Source organism: Octopus bimaculoides, chromosome 22 (genome assembly GCF_001194135.2).
Source record: "Octopus bimaculoides isolate UCB-OBI-ISO-001 chromosome 22, ASM119413v2, whole genome shotgun sequence".
Taxonomy (NCBI): Eukaryota; Metazoa; Mollusca; class Cephalopoda; order Octopoda; family Octopodidae; genus Octopus; species Octopus bimaculoides.
The window spans coordinates 8,132,582-8,135,319 of NC_069002.1; the positions used below are offsets into that span (position 1 = coordinate 8,132,582).

Genomic DNA, 2,738 nt, shown 5'->3' on the forward strand with positions numbered 1-2,738 from the left:
GAAAGAGCTGTAGTAGTGGTGGTGGTGGCGGCAGTAGTAGACATAGATGAGCACAATTGAGGCTAGCCAGAGTGAAAACACCAGGCAGCTATTCTATGGAAGGATAAATGTTAATACCGACTTCAACAGTATTTGAACCCTAAATGCAAAATTACACACCTAATTATTACGTGGTGCTTAAGATGAGCACTACACATTACCCTCATTAATAAATCAGAGGTGAATTTTGCCATTATCTTAATAGATCTAGTAATACTAAAGTGCCCCCCCCCACACACACACACAGACATACATATATATGGACTGAGGGTTACAAGTCTGACAAGTCACTCCTATAGCTTCCCTGCTGATAATATATATATATATATATATATATATATATATATATATGTGTGTGTGTGTGTGTATGTATGTATGTATGTATGTATATGCACACACATTCAGACATGTGTGCACATATACTGACGCGTACATTATGGCAGTATATACTTGTCAAATATTAGCTTCGAGGAGCGCAATAAATTACAAAAGCTGACGTTATATCCTGAAGTGCTCAGACTTCTGTCGTACATTGCATACTACTACTACTACTACTACTACTACTGCTGCTGCTACTATTACTACTACTAATAATAATACCAATATAGCATTTGCATATTCATTTTTATACGTGTTCATACCTACACTTAGACATTGACACCGTCACACCTACTGCAAGTATAAAGGTTTTATAAACACACTGTACGTGATCTGATCAATAAGTATCCGGACTGTTGTCATAGTAACGAAGCGAAAGTATGCAGAGTAAAGTCGCTTGGCACAGATTAACCTTAACCTCCGCTGTACATGCGCACTAAGTTTTAACATTCTAGCTCTCTTTTGCTGTTTGCAGCAATGCTTGCAAGGAAGGTGTGTAGCGTGTGATCGTTGCACTGACCATGACAGAGAAAGCTGAGCATAGAATCTGTATCAAATTTTGTCAAAATCTTGGTGATACCTACACAGAGGTTTACGCAAAGCTTTCAGAAAGTGTTCATCATTCTCGACAACAATCAAGGAGATCTTGTGCAATTGAAACCCGAGTGTCTTTTTGGTCAGCTGAAAGCAGTTTGGGCACAAACTTAGCAGATACGCATTTCCTACCCAAATCTCAAGTGATAATGGACTGAACTGAACCGTAACTAATCTGAATGTCCTCTGATAAGTCACGGATGATGATTCGATGATTTCCCCGCATATCGACATTTCTTCGGCCAACTTGAAAACGTCAGCCACACTCGTACGCTTGTGTGCAGCTCATACACTCCTCTCCATACACTTTCTGCAACTTTGTGTGGGCCTCTGAGCAGGTATCCCTATGACAACTTTTTCTGTCACGGTCAATGCGATGATTACCAGCTACACATCATCCAGGGTGCAGGCTGCACTGATAACCAGCTAGCGGAAGATCTGCCTGGGGTTAAACTACTAATAACATGGAACAGCCACTTTGATGTGGCGATTAACTCTACTGGACGCTAGCTCCAAAAGATTTTTTTATTCTATCTCTGTTTATTTCCTCGTGTTCCTTTCTGTTAAAGAGCGTAGACTCGAATAGTAAAAGATTTTGTCATCATCACAAAGCACAAGTTTAACTTACTTTTTATTATCTCCGTCGTTTGTTTTCTGTGATTCTGTATTTTTCACCACAAGATCATGGATTTTAGTCTCTAAAACCGAATTTCTGTCACAGAAAATTAGAAATGGTTAGAACACATAGCTCTTAGATAAATATTACTAGAAATAGCTATTTTAATCTTTCAAAGAATTCTAATATTACAACAATGCCTATTTCCATGAGGCCAACTTTTCTTTCTACAATTTCGGGGTCAATGAAATCAAGTTCCCTCCCTTGAAATTGTTGGCCTTGATCCAAAATTTGATATCAATATTACAACAATCCCCTAGATGTTTAAGATTGAAATTTTTAATTAAATATATGAAATAATTATTTGATCCTTTCTACTAAAGTCAGCAACATTTCAACTAGGGGCGGTAAAGATTCTGAAGATTTGCCGCTTCATTGACCATGAAAAAATCTTTTCTTCAGGCCCTGCCCCAGCATGGCCGCTTAAGCAAGTAAAAGAAAAATTATGAAAGATATTTATGTAAGTTGGCGTACCTTTCTTCTGGTAGTTCAGATCCATTCTTAGAGTTCTGGATTTCATTGATGAGATTCTTTAACTCAACAGGAATTTTTATCGCTTTGAATATTTCTTCGCGTTTGATTTTGTTCATTGCAAGGAGACTAAGGATTAATTTTACTTCCTAAAAGTGAAGAGATATGTATGTATGTATGTAGATATATAGATAGATAAGGGTAGATATAAATATATGCACATACAAACATACATACATGCATACATCTACATTCATTTCGTAATCACCCGAAGAGACTCATCTACACCGACGGATACTCCTAAACCAATTGTTAAATATCCAACGCATATATGTGTGTGTGTGTGTACATATATATGTATACATATACGTGTGTATATATATCTATATTCACACTTATATGTATTTGTATACATATATGTCTATATGTGTCTATATATATATATATATAAATACATATATATAAGCACATATGCATATATAAATATACATATACATGTGTGATTGTGTGTGTGTGTTTGTGTGTGTGTGTGTGTGTGTGTGTGTGTTTTTTTGTGTGTGTGTGTGTGTGTGTGTGTGTG

The 2,738-nt window shown here is 36.6% G+C and overlaps 1 protein-coding gene across 2 annotated transcripts in view; it reads right to left on the minus strand.

Moving 5' to 3' along the window:
* LOC106873806 (interaptin) overlaps positions 1 to 2,738 on the minus strand; it is a 27,026-nt gene that overhangs the window by 1,066 nt on the left and 23,222 nt on the right. For both annotated transcript variants that reach the window (XM_014921319.2, XM_052975849.1), the window contains exons 19-20: positions 2,162 to 2,307; positions 1,640 to 1,723 (exon numbers count right to left, since the gene is read on the minus strand). In XM_014921319.2, coding sequence (XP_014776805.1) covers positions 1,640 to 1,723; positions 2,162 to 2,307 — 230 coding nt within the window. The remainder of the gene's footprint in view (positions 1 to 1,639; positions 1,724 to 2,161; positions 2,308 to 2,738) is intronic.